The sequence below is a fragment of the Calliopsis andreniformis genome, chromosome 12 (assembly GCF_051401765.1).
Source record: "Calliopsis andreniformis isolate RMS-2024a chromosome 12, iyCalAndr_principal, whole genome shotgun sequence".
Lineage (NCBI taxonomy): Eukaryota > Metazoa > Arthropoda > Insecta > Hymenoptera > Andrenidae > Calliopsis > Calliopsis andreniformis.
In genome coordinates, this window is record NC_135073.1 from 249,854 (window position 1) to 265,034 (window position 15,181).

At 40.9% G+C, this 15,181-nt stretch overlaps 1 protein-coding gene across 1 annotated transcript; it reads left to right on the top strand.

Moving 5' to 3' along the window:
- Positions 1-1,318: 1,318 nt before the first annotated feature.
- LOC143185946 (uncharacterized) lies at positions 1,319-2,143 on the top strand. Its single transcript, XM_076389281.1, has one exon. The coding sequence runs from the start codon at positions 1,319-1,321 to the stop codon at positions 2,141-2,143; it is 825 nt and encodes a 274-aa protein (XP_076245396.1).
- The last annotated feature ends 13,038 nt before the right edge of the window (positions 2,144-15,181 follow it).

The following is a 15,181-nucleotide window of genomic DNA, read 5'->3' on the forward strand; positions in this document are numbered from 1 at the left end:
AAAAAGCAATGCAACAAAAGAAATGAACGGAGAATTGGAGAATTAACGTTGAAGATAGAAACGTTGAAAGTAGTCTGCGTTAGATTTAAAAAATAATAATCATTAATGAATTAAATGCAATTCATCTGTAGTTTGTAAATCTGTGTCACTGGGTCACTGTACCGATACTGGTCATCGACCTCTGGAATGGTTTATGGCAGGGTAGAATTTTTCCAAAGAAGCTCCTTGTACCCCCCACGTAGTTTAAGCACCTCAGACCTTCTTTGTTCGGACACTCCGAGATCATGTCTCCTTCGAAACCAAAGCAATAAAGCCATAAATTACCTAAACGCGTGCCCTAGCATAAACCATTTCGACAGTCGATGACCAGGATCGGTACAGTGACCCAGTAACACAGGTTTACAAACTACAGGTGAAGTTTGTTCTCTTCTTCCTTTATTTTTCGTTGTATTGCTTTTTCGTTTATACGTTATGCGAATAAGAGATTTACATATTCGTATTTTTACGTTGCACGTAGTTTTCCTCGATTTTAAGTAATTATTCACTTCAAGTGATAAACAAAAAAAGGACTCGGTGTTATTTATTATGTCGCTTTCAGTTTTCATACTAATGCTATTTTCTTCGATGTATGACGACTTTCTTGTTCGGAGTACAACTGTAGCATCTAGCGCGCGTACCCAACGCTACCGCGGTCGCTCGGGCGGCAAACTCGCGCTCTCATTGGCCGGTGTTTTTCGTTAATAACTCGTTAACGAAGCCTCATCTTACATTTTCGCTAAGGAAAAAGTTGTTTCAAATCACCCCCTAAATCGCCCCTTTTAAGGAACTGCGACATTTTTGTTACACCCTGTATAGGGCCTACGAATTTGCTAAAGGAAAGGCCTTGGGCCTTGAAGTGCTTGCAGCCATGTGCAAGGATGAGTCAAGATGTTTGGGTGAAAATTGTTTCTCGGGTCTGAAAAGTCTCACTCTGGTTTACGACATGGTTTTTCCTTACGGTGACAAGGATTGCGGACCAGAGTGGGCATTCCGTGGTTGCCTTTCGAGAGTCAAACACCAAACGATTCGACTGCGCTGCCCTTAACGAAAGGGTCGGTTCATGAAAGTAAAACATTACTTTTCATAGATTCTATTTGAATCATCTTGTAAATAGTATAAATAAATATTAGTGATAGGTCCATAGTGTGTAATTATTAATCTCCACGTCATACACCTCAATTGGTGACCCCGACGTGATTTCGGTGTAAGGAGGTGAACGTGTGAGACTGTCGAGCAGTACATTTTCGTTTTTAGTGTTTGATCTGTGAGTGTTGCGAAAATGTCGCTTCCCGGTGGTGGACACGATGGACCCGGTAATGGGGACCTTGACAATGTGAACATAGTGAGCCAGCAGAATGTGCGGATTCCGCAGTTTTGGCCGCATAAAATCGTGTTGTGGTTTAAGTTGCTGGAGGCGTATTTTACATCCGCGCGTATTGTGAAAGACGAAACAAAATTCAGCGTAACAATCGCGAATCTAGGTGAGAAATATATTGAACTAATTGAAGATGTTGTGTTAAATCCGCCGGATGAAGGCCAATACGAGGCTCTGAAACGCGAGTTAATTAAGAGGCTCGCAGAGTCGGACAATTCGCGAGTGAGGAAGCTGATGGAAAGTGAAGAAATTGGTGACCGGACGCCGTCGCAGTTCTTCAGGGATTTGAAGAAGCTGGCCACCGCGTCAACGCCCGACGATTTCATCATAACATTGTGGAAGAATCGTCTTCCGGCTAACACGCAGCGAGTTCTAGCTGTTACGTCGGAAACAAATATCACCGCGCTGACGGAGATGGCGGATCGCATCCATGAGATTCGACCAGAGGGTGGAAGCATCGCATCTGTGTCCGGGAATAGTGAAATCTGCGAACTGCGAGAGCAGATTAAGCAACTGCGTTTGCAGATTGGCGCCCTGACTAAACAACGGCGACGGTCTCTTTCGCGATCTGGTCAACGTAGACGATCACGGAGCCGAGAAGGATTATCACATTCGAAAGAAGGTTCAAGGTCAGGTCTTTGTTGGTACCACGAAAATTTTAAAGAACGTGCAACGAAATGCCGGGCACCCTGTACTTGGGTGTCGGGAAACGAGAAGAGCCGTCCGTAGATGCGGCAAGCGACGACGGTTCTCCATCTCGCCGCATTTTCGTGACCGACAAAAGCTCAAAGATAGTTTTTCTGGTGGACACGGGTGCGGACCTGTGCGTGTATCCACGTCATCGGTTATCCGGACCGTGTAAAAAGTGTGATTACGAACTCTTCTCGGCCAACGGATCTAAGATCGCGACGTATGGTACGATTGCGGTGGATTTGAATTTCAAGCTTCGTCGAAGTTTCAAGTGGCGTTTTGTGATAGCTGACGTTAGTACGCCTATCATTGGTATGGACTTTTTATGTTTTTATGGACTGTTGGTGGACCCACGAAATAAACGTTTGGTCGACTCCGTGACCAATCTGTCTATGACGGGATTTGCTGTCGACAACGAGGAACCTGGCTCGATCAAGACAATTCACGGTGATTCGGGATATAATCGGCTTCTTGCTGAGTATCCGGATTTGACACGACCGCCGGTTTTTGGAAGGGACACCGTAAAACATAATGTGCGACACCATATCGAGACGACGCCTGGACCGCCGATTTTCTGCAGACCTCGTCGCCTGGCACCTGACCGTTTCAAGGAGGTCAAAGCGGAGTTCGACCTGATGCTCCAGCAAGGTGTTATCCGGCCGTCGAAGAGTCCTTGGGCATCACCGCTGCATGTCGTTCCGAAGAAGGACGGCAGCATACGACCCTGCGGAGATTATCGGGCGCTGAATGCTCGTACGATACCGGATCGGTATTCTCCGCCGCATATTGAGGACTTATCACAACAATTGCACGGGAAAAAGGTATTTTCTAAAATCGATCTGGTGAGAGCGTACCACCAGATTCCCGTTGCGTCCAAAGATATCGAGAAAACGGCTATCGCGACGCCGTTTGGTTTATACGAAGCTCTGAATATGATGTTTGGACTTCGTAATGCTGCGCAGACATGTCAGAGATTCGTCGACGAAATCACGCGTGGTTTAAATTTCGTGTACGCGTTTATTGACAATTTTTTGATAGCGTCGGCCGATGAAAAGCAGCATTACGAACATTTAAACATTTTGTTTAAACGTTTAAACAAGTTTGGAGTCGTAATTAATCCTGCGAAATGTATTTTTGGAGTTTCGGAAATCACCTTTCTCGGTTATACGGTCAATGAACGCGGTATTAAACCCTTAGCTGATCGTGTCGAGGCGATTATGAAGTTTGGACAGCCGACGACGGTAAAACAACTTCGTCGATATTTAGGCATGGTCAATTTTTACCGTCGGTTTGTTTTCGGGACTGCAGCGATTTTACAGCCGTTGAATGACCTGCTCAAGGGGTCTAAGAAAGGTAATACGCCTATCGTGTGGACCGAAGTAGCCGAGAAAGCTTTCAATGATTCGAAACGGGCACTGGCAAATGCTACGATGTTAGCACACCCAGTACCGAGTGCGCCGATTAGCATAGTTGTCGATGCGTCAGATTATGCGATTGGTGCAGTTTTGTAGCAACATATCGGGAATGCATCGCAACCGTTGTGTTTTTTCACGAAGGCGCTATCTTCCGCTCAACAAAAGTATAGCGCGTACAATCGCGAACTATTCGCTATGTATAGCGCAGTAAAACGTTTTCGACATGTTGTGGAAGGTAGGGTTTTCGTGATCTACACCGATCATAAACCTCTGATATATGCCTTTAAACAAAAATTAGAGAAATGTTCGCCGCGGCAGTTTCGCTATCTCGATTATATTAGTCAATTTACGACGGATATTCGTCATGTAAAAGGTTTGGATAATGAGGTAGCGGATGCATTGTCGCGTGTTGAGGCAGTATCGCGATCGGTGGATCATTGTACGCTTGAAGTTGCTTAGAAGGCAGATGACGAACTGCGTGAGTTGTTGCAGTCGGACTCATGCGCGTTAAAATTACGTAAAGTACGTTTCCCCGAGTATAACGTGGATATCTATTGTGATGTCACGGGCGACGCCGTAAGACCGTACGTGCCGAAACCTTTGCGACGAAATGTATTTCTATCATTGCACGAGTTATCGCATCCAGGTATACGGGCTACGCAGAAGCTGGTTACGGACCGTTTTGTATGGCCAGCTGTTAATAAGGACTGTCGTACCTGGGCACGTCAATGCATTTCGTGTCAGAAATGTAAGGTTTCGAGACATGTACGTGCACCTATTAAGAGATTCGATGATTTGTCTGGACGTTTTGAGCATGTCCATATAGATATAATTATCATGCAATATTCGCAGGGGTATAGGTACTGTCTTACGTGTGTCGATCGTTTTACTCGGTGGCCGGAGGCAATTCCAATTGTAGATATGGAAGCGTCGACGGTTGCGTCTGCGTTGATTATGACATGGATTTCTCGATTTGGCGTACCTTTAAGGATCACTACAGATCAAGGACGTCAATTTGAATCCACTCTGTTCGCGGAATTATGTCGATTGCTAGGTACAAAGCATATTCGGACTACAGCTTACCATCCACAAGCGAATGGGATGGTGGAACGCCTGCATCGTCAATTGAAGGCTTCAATAAAATGCCATGATACTTGTAATTGGGTGGAAATTTTACCCATCGTTCTATTAGGCATTCGAACGGCTATCAAGGACGATTTGAAGGCAACGGCCGCGGAGATGGTTTACGGGACAGGTATCCGTCTACCTGCGGAGTTTTTTGTATCTGGCAATTCCGTGGCAAATTCCGAGTGTGTTGCACGTCTCAAACGACGCGTTAGTGACATCAAGCCGTGTTTGACTACCTGGCACGGATCGAGAAAACCTTTCGTTTTTAAGGAACTCTTTTCTTCGCCGTACGTTTTCCTTCGACATGACGCAGTTAGAGGTCCGTCACAACCACCGTATGATGGTCCTTATGAAGTGGTTGAGAGACGAGATAAAGATTTTGTTATTCGGATCAATGATAGAAAGGTCCGAGTATCGATAGATCGTCTCAAGCCAGCATTCGTGGTGGCGGATGATATTGAATCACTGAATGAAAGGGAAGTCACTTTTCCAATAGGAAATGGCAATGATGTTGATGTATCCGATGTACCCGTACAGCCGTCGAGTGTGGTAATAGATAATAACGATAGATTTACTACGCGTTCGGGAAGAAAAATACGTTTCCCTGATCGTTTTCAAGCCGGATTTAATTAAGTATAGTTTAGTTAAATACAATTAAGTGTAGTTTTAATGTAGTGCGTAAGTTTATATATGTGTTTAGCAAAATACGTATAATTTTGACAATCCGGCAGTTTTTTTTTCTATCAGTAACGTTACCACTGGTAAGGGGGTACTGTGGCGTACTCGACCAGGTAGTTGGGTCGAGCGAACGCGCACGGCTGTTAGCCATTTAGGGCCTACGAATTTGCTAAAGGAAAGGCCTTGGGCCTTGAAGTGCTTGCAGCCATGTGCAAGGATGAGTCAAGATGTTTGGGTGAAAATTGTTTCTCGGGTCTGGAAAGTCTCACTCTGGTTTACGACAGGTTTTTTCCTTACGGTGACAAGGATTGCGGACCAGAGTGGGCATTCCGTGGTTGCCTTTCGAGAGTCAAACACCAAACGATTCGACTGCGCTGCCCCTAACGCAAGGGTCGGTTCATGAAAGTAAAACATTATTTTTCATAGATTCTATTTGAATCATCTTGTAAATAGTATAAATAAATATTAGTGATAGGTACATAGTGTGTAGTTATTAATCTCCACGTCATACACCTCAAATACATATTTCTAGTAGTTGGCGCGTTTACCAAATATGTACGATTATATCCGACTAAATCGACGTCTACCAAGGAAGTTATAGTTCATCTGTCAGATTATTTTGTGAATTATAGTAAACCCCGAATTATTGTATCAGATCGTGAGTTACTAGAGCCTATGTACATGTATAGATATAAGCACAATTTTATTTCCGGTTCGGTTCCAAAAGGTCTTAACGGAAACATTCTCGCGCGACCGAATTCGAATTCTGTCGTGGCCCTAGCTCTAACCCAACTCAAAGTATTTCTTTTCCTGGTCCTAGCTCTAACCAACTCGAAACATCTCTTTCCCTGGCCCTAGCTCTAATCAACTCAAAGTATTTCTTTTCCCGGACCTAGCTCTAACCAACCTAACTCTAAACAAGCAGTGTTTTCCAGACTAAATCGCGTTACGTTAACTTTACAAATGAAAATCTTTATCTTCCCACCTAATAGTAAAAAATATATGTGTAGTATAAATATAATTATAAGAGGTAAGTATCATTATCCATGCATCGATTTTGCTCTAAATCTAGTAAGATCTTGAGATGTGAATATAAAATTTAGATATAAAGTTTCATTGAAATTCATTCAGTCGTTTGAATGCAATTGGGTTAATAAACATATGCGGTTTTTAAAAAAAAGCTCTTTTTTTATTAGGTAAAACGTAATCAGGGGGTCTTAAAATGAGTTTTTCTCCAGAAAAAATTTTTCGAAATTTTTTTTCATTAGAATACTTTTCTAAGTTGGAAACTGAAACTATCCAGGCAATCGGAAAGCTCGCGCAAGGTGCGTGCCGCTTGCCGCTTGCTAGCGATTGGGATTTAAACATTTCAAAGAATGAGAGAGTGCGCATCATGATCCACCTTCTCTTTCGACCTCTCGAAGCTGTCCGAAACTGTCCGAAGCGCCGAGCTCACGGATACGCGGCCCGTGCGTTAGTATATGTAGTGGAGGGGGTAATTCTCAAGATTTGCGTCCTCAGTCTGGCAGCACAGCACGCGAGTTCAAACGCAAGAAGCACGCGTCGGTGAACATACATGCGTATAGTGCTGATGTTACTGCCCCAACGTGCATTTCCATGATATGAACTGAATAATTAAATAAAATTATGCTAATTATTGTTCATAACGCTACAAAATTCGTATCCAGGGATATGCAATTCGACAGAAAGAGTGTTTATTGCTCAATTTAAAAACCCACTACTACCTTTTACTTTTGTAGGAGACATTCACTGCAATTTTGAAGTAGTGGTGCTGATCCGTCAACATACGTTTGCTACCAAGGACGATTGTAGTGCTCCAAGCACCGACGATATTGTTGAACCTGCGAGTCAGCTTTTATATATTCGGGAAGCTTGTCCCACAAATTGTCAATATATGTACCAAACTCGCGCAATAAAACGCACTTTGGTTTATATTTCAACTGTTCAGTGATTAGATTATGAATGTCGATATCATTCGATACGGTGAGAAAAATTTCAACTACTGAGTGAGTTTCACTTCGATACATGCGTATAAATAAAAGGAACAAGGTTGCATATTTATCAGAACCATGAAATATACGGTTCATGAGACAACCTACAGTTATACAAGTAAACAATTTCGACAATAGAGTTCAAATAGTTGGCAAGAACCTGGAACGCAGACATAGAAATATGTTACAAAACACTACGTGGAAGGTGGATGAAAATGCTGCATCGGACATGTTATATAATATGGGTAAGGATGGCACTGGGAGCACTGGATTACACAGTTTTCTGGCTGAATCACTTTATTACACGCGTATCTTTATCTTGCAATAACGACGCACATTCTTTGTTATGAAAAACATAAGAAGCTCTAGCACGTGGAAAAGACTAGAACAAGATGGTTGAACTCGCTGGTTCGGCAGCGCCGCCAAGTGTTAATAAAATTAAACTCACGTATTTTTATTGCTACTCTAACAGGACAGATATTTTAAACCACCTGTCAATCCCTCGAGACAGATTGTGGAAAATACCTCTGCAATAGAAGCTAATGAAGCATTACTAACGAATTCAAATGCTAAATTGAAAGACACACCTAACACCAATGCAACCAGAAGTGAATAATATAAAACGGAAACGTTCATCTGATAAATCGTCTATGACCTCTACACCAATTCAATCGAAAGAAAAAAATGCTGTACGAACTGTTTTCCCGAGACGAAATTCTATTTCCCCGAATTGTTCGTTTCGCACGTAGTGTACCGAGTAGGATTTGGTTATGTGATTAATTGATTGAATGATGATGTGTTGGCAAACTCTCCTTTATTGAAATAGCCACGCGCGCCATCGGCTACCAAAATGCTCTCGATCGATGCATGACGAGCGTGTCGCGCTCCCGGTCTGTAGCCGCTGAAAACCCCCGAAGCGCCCCGAAACCGGCTGATGAGATCGAACGGTGTAGGCCGGTAACGGCTGCGTCTCGGTCGCTCGATACGATACAAGAAAGAGTAAACAAATCAAAAAAAGCTTGCAAAGTCCGAACACGAACCAAATCAAGCATTTCTTCTACATCAGTGGATCCGATAATACAGTCACAGACTATGAATGATGAAGTTTTGGAAACTACCAACGATTCGATTGTAACATCTGTTAGACAACAACTACAGACATCCGAAGGTTAAGCAACACTTCATAGTTCTTTTGGTCCATTAGAAATCAAATGCATGGGTACACTCTTAAGTAGTGATAAAGATACAGCCACAGATTATGTATATGGAGTGCATTTTCAACGTAATGAAGCAATGCTGGGTGCTAAAAAATTCAATATACACAAGGATGATAATATAATTGTAGATGATGTAAAATACATTGGAACACCAGGTCTGTATGAATTAATTTTCATAAGAACTCCTAACGCTGCAGTGCACACTGATGCCGATAAGCAAAAATATAAAAGCATATTGATGGCAACAAATGCACACCGGCGCGGTCATAACTGTCAAAGCCCCATAATGGGTAATAAAGGATACAAATATAACCCGACTTCCTCGAACAATCAAAAGTAAATCAGGTAAAGGACTTGAACTGGCTACATCATATGTTATAACAGTTAACAAGCAGATGCCAAATGCTATGACAGTAAACAATAATCAAATCAAGTATATACATTGGAATGACACAAATAAATTAGTAGACCGTTTGCGTTTGCAAGAAACATCGCGTCAAGCGGATAACAACTCCCACGACAACAAGTTTCTATTGATTATCGAAGAACTTCGCGAAGCAGATCTCATTATAAATTAAACTGCAAACTGATTCATTTTATTTGCATCGAAATATTAATCAATAAGTTTGGGATATCATTTGGAAAACATGATGCATCATCAGTTGACTATTATAAATGGAGTAGTATGTTTCGAAATTATATACGTGATAACGTTCCCTGCACGATTGGATCCAACTTTGATGCAAAATCCTGCAAAATTTGGTATGTGGTACAACCGGAGATCAACACAGACGCAGTCAATAAACAGTACCTGGAATAATGCATGTCAATCTTAAAGGTTCAACAGCAGGAATTTGAGGAAAAGTTGAACACATTTCAAAGTAACGTGACGGCAATGCAAAATACTGTTCAACAAATACAGCCAGAATTTAAAAAAAGATTAATTACATTTCAGAACAACTTGATAATATTGCAAAATGATGTTCAACAAGTATTGCAATTACTGAATCATCTTTCTCAAGAGGAGGATTATGCAACAAATAACAACAACATCAACAACAACGTATAAAATCAATGAATTCTAAGAAAAAGTACAGCCTCGAAAACCAACAGCTTGTTCAGGAATTGCATGCTACAGCTCGAAGAAATTTTCCACGCAGACGTGTTATCATGCATGGATATGACGATCTATGGCAAGCTGATGTGGTTGGGATGCGTCCATACTCGCGATTCAATCAAGGTCATTAGTACATACCCACAGTTATAGATGCATTGAGCAAGTATGCATGGGTGGCACCATTCAAAACCAAAAATGGTATTGAAGTACCCAAAACATTTGCAAAGATAATTCAAGATCGATGTCCAAAAAATTTACAAACTGATCAGGGAAAAAAATTTTATAATGCTGATGTACATAAATTCTTACAAAAACATGATATTAACCACTATTCAACATATTCAGTGATGAAGGCCACCACTGTGAAATGCTTTAATCGTACTTTGAAAAATGATATGTAGAAACTGTTTACACTCAATGCAACATACAGAGTGTTCCAGCAAACACTCTACAGTGCGTTAATTCCTAAAGTCTTAGAGATAAAAAAAATTGTTAATATAGGATTGCGTGGTTCGAAGGGGCCAATTTATTAGCGAAGGCGAATTTTTTATAATATTACTATTACATGAGATATGATGGTCAAGTTTGGTTTTTTAAACGGAACTATATATTTTTCTACAGATCAGTTGATAGTGTGCTTCAAGACGAATCCAAGGATTAGTAAAAAAATTTATAGTTCCATTTAAAAAACCAAACTTAACCATCATATATTATGTAATAATAATGTTACAAAAAATTCGCCTCCACTAATAAATTGGCCCCGTCGAACCATACAATCCTATATAAACAATTTTTTTTATCTAGAATACTTTAGGAAATAACGTACTGTGCAGTGTTCGCTGGGACGCCCTGTATAAATGAATTGATGTATTACCAAACCTTGTGTCTGAATTCAACATGCGAAAACATAGAACTATTGAAATGCGACCACGTGATGTTACCCCCGTAATTGTCGACAAGCTTTTGAAAACTGTAAATAGCAATGTAAAGAGTGCTGCTCCACCGAGAGTCAAGGTTCGCGGCTCTGCACGTGTGAACAAATACCAAACCGTTTTGGACAAAGGATATACTCCAAATTGGACTGCTGAAGTGCAAACAACTAGTCCTGTGATTTATCTGCTCTAAGATTCGCGTGGAAAACCTATTGCAAGAGGATTTTATGAATATGAATTACAACGCGTTACCAACCCCGATGTGCATTTAGTGGAAAAAATACTGTACAAGAAGGACAATAAAGGAATATGTGAAATGGATAGGGTTTGATAATTCGCATAACTTTTGAATACATAAAAATAATGTATTGTGAACATAAAAATGTTTTTGTTATAATGTTACTATAAAGATACAAATAAATTGATTTGATACAATAATTACAATCTATCATTATACAGCTTTTATTCTTTACAATGTTATTTTATAATGCCCTTAAGGTAATGTATCATTTGAACCGGGTACGAGACATCGCTTGTTATCATATGGACTGAGAGCAAATTTCAATTCTTTAACTATATACATCTGATTCAATTTAGACCTTATGCATGACTGACGACAAGTTATTTCAAGTGCATCGCGTAAACAATACTTATAGTCATCGAAATTTTTATCATTCTGGCTACAACATGGTTTTTACACCTTTTAATTTTTTCTAATGAATAATTAATGAATTCGGTCATTATTGCTCCATTGTTTTCATCTTTCATCAAACCAAATACCTTTTTATTGACAAGCGGCATGCCATATACACAGTCTAATGGATAATCACAAGTGTCCAATCTATAGAAATCGCTTTTCATCATCTCATAAACGTATTCACAGTGCATATAATGAATTAAACTGTCGGTGTCGGTATACATAATCTTCCCATTTTGTTGGTATAACAGATACATGTAATCGTGGTGGAATTCGTACATACATGCTTTTGATATCTCTAGAATGGCCATACCAACGTAAATTGGTTTGCTGAATTTAACCTTATGTTTGCGTAATTCAATTTTAACTAAATTTCCTGAAAAAATGCTTCTACTATGAAAGTTAGGTTTTGAGATCGTCACTTCTACACCAAATCTTCCATCTCATTTCGTCAAAAGTTTTACATCAACATGATTTCGAACATATTCCATTGTTTTACCAAATACATTAGTTTATTCATTCATTAGTTTATACAAATTTTTTCAAAATTATTTGACGCATGCGTTCGAAATTGAGTATTGAGTTCTACATAATCGCAAAACGATGGAAATTGATTAAATTGGAGAATGCGGTGTACAGGGTGTTTCATCAGATATTACCACCTCGATTTTTGTCATCATTATTATACATAGCAAGAAATGTTTATATTTAAAGTCGAATGTTTTCGAGAGAGGCATATTTTGGTATTGTGAGTTCTCTTGTAGGTGGATGCGTAGAAGAGATATGGAGGTCATAAATATTTCTTTAAATGGGTCGTATGTTCTTTTCTGCACCAATCGATGAAACTTTATATTCTCCACAGAAAAGTATTGACCTATCTTAGAATCGCTCAGTAGAGGGATCTAACGGGGTCCGGATGAGGTTGTACACATCGGGTGCCTCAAAGAAAGTGTACGCGGTCAATTTTTTTTCGTCTATCCCTAACAAGACCAACCGTTTATTTTAAATGAATCCCAAAAAGAGGGGCAGTTCGGGGCTTGGTCCTGTGCCGCTCCTGTGGTTCTCTGGTTCTCTGGCGGGCCTGCTCCGTCACGCCCTCGTCAGTGTGACGACTCTATGACTCTCTATGATTCACCTCACCGACAACACAGGGCTTATCCGAAGATTCGATAAGCCCTGAATCATCCCTCTGAGTAAAAGTAGCCCTTGGACCCTGTGCAAAAGGAGGGGAAACTTTCTACAAACACAGCAAACCTAATATAAGGCCCCAAACCTCACTGTAAACTAGCAGATTAGTAAAAGATTTCCTTGCGAGAACATTAAAATTGTACGGAGTTACGTTTATTTTACCCTTTGGGCGTGACATCAGCGACGCTGACGTCAAGAACAAGGAGGGATCGGCTATGCCGAAACAGGTATCTATCGAATATTTCAAGCTAAACCGTGAGCTCCCGACTCCAGGCCTCGACGACGAGCCTATGTGGAGGGTACGGCAGTATCTTGCCGTAACGCTAAGGTAGTGCAGTGGACTGTATTACCGACGATTCTTCACACTGAAGAACTCGTCGGTCGGCGAACATACAGAGAGGAGGAATCCTCCTTTTCTCTGTTTAACCTACCTTCCAAGAAGGCTTACCTCGTACGCCTCGGCGAAAGCTGAGATTCGCGAACTTGAGACACACTATAACTAGCTACAGCTAGCCTTGGTGGCTGATAATGGCCAAAGACTCTATCACCCCCCGTTCACCGCAACGTGTGCATCTATTCATCACACGCGGGCTGCTGCTAAACGTGCGACAGATCGTGAATAGCGCAGAGGTGCCGCACTTACGTTAATCCTTTCTGATGTCTCACCAATTATCAGGGCTCAACGAAGCAGTGGTCTATGTTCCTCCACTGACGAATAGCAAACTCAGGGAATCAGAATAACCACCGATTCCAGGAGTACAGTTAATCGCCTACAATAGTTCGGCACTGTACACTCAATGCTCTATCGCACGTGTCCCACGTGATAACCGATTACAGCAATTGCACAAGACGCAGTGGATAGACACTCAGCTGAGCAGGAGTCTCGAGTTCAAGAATTTGGTGCCCAAACTACTTAAACTCGTTAGACTCTTCTATGACCGCTGAAACCTTTCCTAGCGGAGCACCCGAAAATCCGTTACACGGCGCTCGCTTATCATTGTCTGTTTGTTTCTAATATTACGATTTCGCTCTCTCTCTCTTTCAGGTTCTGATATCCGCACTCGACATCAGGCCTGAACGTCAATTGTAATAGCTGAAAAACGAGTCATAATTCGAATGTACCGTGTCTGTTGTTGGCGCAACTGAATCTCCTACCAAAGGCGACCTTCGGCCGGTCATATATGATAACAGACAACAATTTTCGCGAACGGGACAAAGGATCGAATTATCATCGCTTTTTAAACATCTTATCAATATTGAAAAACCATTAGTTAAAGATATATTTCAATTTTAGTGTTGTTACGAAATCACGACTCTCTTGATCATGTTGTAATGATTTTATTCACAGAAAAGGTTCAATGTGGCGATCATTGACATCACGACAGTTCCTGAATCGAGAAAGTAATGATTGTCTTATATAATGTATTAAATCTGGTGGTATGTTAATATATTCAGTGATGATACGATTTTTCATATCAGCAGTTGCAGTCGGAGCCTCAGCGTATACTTTATTTTCCAAGTAGCCCCATAAGAAAAAATCGAGGGGTGTTAAATCAGGCGATCTTGCTGGAAAATTGACGGAACCACCTCGTTCTATCCAACGATTTGGAAATATTTGATTTATTGAATTTCTTGCTATTCTTGTATAATGTGCAGGACAATCTTCCTGTAGGACCCACATTGTTTGTTGAATATGCAATGGCAAATCATGTAAAAATGAGCTTAAAGTATTTGTCAAAAAATCTGCATATTTTGGTGCAATCAGTGATCCTTCGATAAAATGTGGTCCTATAATACGATTCCCAAGTATACCAATCTAGACAATTACACTCCATTGATGTTGGTTATCGATTTGTCTAAATGGATGGGAATTTTTCACGCACGAATAATGCCTATTCCTTAAATTCATTAATCCACTTTTCGTGAATGTTGCTTCTCGTGAACATAACGTTATAGAAAAAGTTATCGTTTCCAAAGAGAGCTCAATTACAAAATTCTAAACGCTGATGAAAATCATTTTCAGTCAATTGTTGTGCCTCGCGTGGTGGCTTCGCAGGACGAGGGACGGGATCTGGCCTTTGGGTCTATGAGCGGTTAAAGGATTAGAATCCACCGGGTGATTTCAACAAAACTCCGTTTATTGAGCAAAGAACTGAGGAGTTCAGGAGGTTACAGTGATCGCTTCGATCTGTTCTCGGCCGTGGTTTGCTTCGAACTCCTCGATTTCCAACTCTTTCGAGTACTGCTCGACGTTTTTTGGTGAGGTCGCACATTACCATATATGGTTCTGTTAGCAACAGCGTTAGCTGAATTAGCGGAACGTGCTTAGAGGAACGCGTATCCTTCTAGAGCGTTCTCGGGTGACGCAACTATGTTACCCGGATGAGCGATGTCTAGCACAACACAATTCTTCAACCCTTGATAAATGAAACGGGTGATATTCGTTCCTTTTGACGATACGTAAGACGCTTTTTCGACTAATTCAAGATTGTCTTTCGATTTCGCGAGAGCTTGAGGAAGAATTGAATTCCACTGCGGTTAAAACTGCAATTTCATTTGCCTCATTCGTCACTTTGTTACTAGAAATTGCCTTTTTATGTTGTCAATTTCCTGTTAGGCGAAATCGTTTAAAGATATTTTCGAAAGTACGACGAGATGGCTGATTACTTCGAGGAAATTTGTCGACATACAAT